Genomic DNA, 3,351 nt, shown 5'->3' on the forward strand with positions numbered 1-3,351 from the left:
TCAATGAAGACAGGTATTGATAATTTCGATTCCAAATATCTCGAGAACCATTACTCGTAGCGATTTTTCCCAAGAGAACTTTTTTACGTAAAAAATGTCTGTGAATGTGAATATATATTTTTTTACTCAGTAGTTTTATACAGGTACGGATTAAAAGTTATTACTCTTAAAACCAGTTAAAAAATATGTAGGTGGCGCCCTCTACAAGTAAGAGTCATATTGACATTAAAATCAGATTTCTCATGTCAAAAAACTCCCAGACACCAATTTTCATCCAAATATTTACATCACATCATAAATTATTTGGAAAAAATTGAAATAAAAATGAAACTTCTACACCCTGTATCTCCGAAACTAAGCACTTTAGGACATACATTTATACGAATCCTTTTTACTTATTTTTATCTACAGAATATTCTGCTGAAGTTTTCGAATGATACAGTTTGGGACCACCCTGTAAATATTTGACTACTGAAATCAAAATATATTACTGGCTCAGCTATAGCTCCAACCAACGAGATGATACTCGACAGTGACAGTTGTGTTTGTCATTTTAACTCACAGGTAAATTGTATTTTCTGTCATTTTTTGGATGCCATCTGTCGAAATCTTCCCTCACTCTATTCTCTATTTTCTTCCCTATTTTTATGGTCATGGAAAACAATATGACTGTAAAAAAACGAATTTAAATAAAACGTCACAGTAGGTTAATAAATAAAATGATATTTCTACAGCTACTGTGATGTGTGATGTATATTAAATCACGTATAATTTTTGTAAATTTTCACAGCAGAATTTCTAAATATAAAGTAGCAGCTGTCGTAGTTTACTCACAATTTTTTTTATTTTTTCTCTGTTAAGAAATATCCCCAAAATGAAGTATATTTATTGAATTTAAAAGAATATTTTCATATATTATGGCCTTATAATTAAAAAAAATCAAACCAAAATTTAGTGTATATCTTTTTAGTTTTTTGTTCTTATTTTTCTGTTTGTAACGATCGGAATAAGTGGAAAAGATACTATTACCTATTAATAAATAATATTTCGAAGTTATATTAGGAATTTTTAAGATTTAAGGACGATCTATTATGTGAACGGGCTTATAGTAATATTTTTGATTGTAATTTTTAAAAACAAATATATAGTACCTGTACATAGAAGTGAAAACATTTTTTATATGTTGCCGATACGCGATCAAATAAAAACCAATTACAAAATGTTGTTTTAATTGCAAAATTCGTCCCTACCTGTATATTTTAACTGGATCAACACTTTGATTCGATTTTTAAAGGTAAGTATACAGGGTGGTCCAACAAAAGAAAACGTCAGTGCAGTTTATTAAGGTAACACGATGGAAAGCGAAATTATCTGGTTAAATTAATAATTTTAAATAGAACACCCTGTATATTATTACGTTTTTAGTTTCTACGATTAAAATAAAGGTAAATTTAATTGAGGTTTATTACACTTAAACCTTACCGTTTTAAAAATATTTTCAATTTTGTGAAATTGCAGTAAAAATTTTAAGGCTTCGTTTCTTCAAGGGTATCAAAGTTTTTAATACTAAATATTTACTGTAGTTTATTTATTGATCAGTTATTGTGTTGCAATAATAAAAATAAGTCTACCTCATACAGAGTGTCTAAAACTTTATTTTAAATAATTTCAAGCTTTAAACGGCAATAACTCGTTTAATTTAAATGAAACACCCTGTATATTTTAGGAGAATCAGATGCACAATTTAATTGTCTATCAAATTGTTTTATACCATTTTTTACCCACCCCTTCAAGTTTTCTTAGAAAATGCATTTTTTTATAACTTAGACCTCATTTATCAATATACCCATGGAATATTGACATTTTTATTTATTATAAAATTTATATTTAAATTAGTTTAAACCATGATAGTGACAGTTGTGTCTGCCGATCTAATTCGCAGCTTAAAAGTATCTCATTTTTTGATTTGTTCGACAGACTATAACTAAACTTATTTGCAATGACTTGTCTGTTCCGAAAGACTGGGCCACCCTGTATATACATGTATTTGTTTTGATGTCCAGACAGAATGGGATAGACATAAATTAGATTATTTTCTTTATAGATTACCTGTAAGGCAGGTGTAGTTTTCACACCAAATCTCGTTTAGGTACCTAATAATAAAATTATACAGAATATTTGTAAGCTTGAATATTATTTTTCATTTTCAAAAGGTAAAAAAAGAATTTATTCCAGTTATTTTCTAAATATAAATAAGTAAGGCACCTGCAATTTGATACAGTAGTAAAAAAACTTGATTTTTCACATTCAAAAAGTCTTTTTTTGAGTTATTTTGAATCCATAACTGTTTCTGTCTCTTTGGGTTCTTCGTCCATTTTCAACTGATCACCTTCTTTGGTATATTTAACCGACTGCCTTTGACTATTTCTGCCATACTGAGGGTTAGTAAAAGTACTGGTTCCAGGTTTATACAGGGGATTTTCGTGTCTGCTCCACTTCATATTTTCGCGCTCTTTCTCGAATTTGGCGTATTCGTTTTTGTCGTGTATCGTGGTCACTAATTTCCAAATTATTAGTGATACTATGCCTGCTAGTATGATGCTACCAACTATGCCAATGATTAGTCCTGAAACAATAAGAAAAATACATACTTTACGTCATCATTTAAAAATTATGTTTTTAATAAAACTAAAAATAACGCTCTTGACTAAACTACCTATTTATATTATTTGTTTGAGCTTTACCGAGTATGTTTGGTGGTTCTGGACATGATTTCTTCTTTTCAGCAGTCAGCATTATAGTCTGATCATCGTAGCTGTACATGAAATTAATGGTACAATCGCCATCGACTAAATTCCGACATCTTTTAGCTCCTTCTGGCAAGATTTCTTCTAAAGCATCCACCAGTTGGATGTCCAGGTTTCCACATTTTTCGGATATGTTAAAATTGTTATTGAAAGTGTTATTTTTCTCGTCTAGTATGAGGTGTTCGATGCAGGGCCTGAATTCATCACATCTGGAATATAAAAAAATTATTTTAAATACAGTTTATACTGCAGATAAATTAGTAAATCATTTTAATTATCTGAAATTTCCTTCTACACTTTAAGTAAATAATGCCTTTATTGTCAAAAAATTTTGCAATTTGTAGACAAAGGTAAAGTAAAAAAACAAACAAACAAACAAAAGAGAATACAAAACAAGTATAAAAATTACATTGTCAGTCTTATTGTTTAAAATAAACATTTATAAATGTTTACAATGTCAAAGAATAAAAAAATAAAAATAAGATTCAACAATATTTAGTAAGTTTATAGTAAATATAGTAATAGCAAATATTAGACCAGTGTT

The 3,351-nt window shown here is 28.7% G+C and overlaps 1 protein-coding gene across 1 annotated transcript; it reads right to left on the reverse strand.

Moving 5' to 3' along the window:
- Positions 1-2,203: 2,203 nt before the first annotated feature.
- On the reverse strand, positions 2,204-3,016 carry LOC115886887 (integrin beta-PS-like; the record flags this gene model as incomplete). Its single annotated transcript, XM_030906212.1, has 2 exons — positions 2,204-2,626; positions 2,745-3,016. Coding segments are annotated over 2 exons (571 nt in total), but the record flags the coding sequence as incomplete, so codon positions are not given.
- Positions 3,017-3,351: the final 335 nt, after the last annotated feature.

The sequence above is a fragment of the Sitophilus oryzae genome, unplaced genomic scaffold, assembly GCF_002938485.1.
Source record: "Sitophilus oryzae breed Bouriz unplaced genomic scaffold, Soryzae_2.0 scaffold_502_pilon_pilon, whole genome shotgun sequence".
NCBI lineage: Eukaryota > Metazoa > Arthropoda > Insecta > Coleoptera > Curculionidae > Sitophilus > Sitophilus oryzae.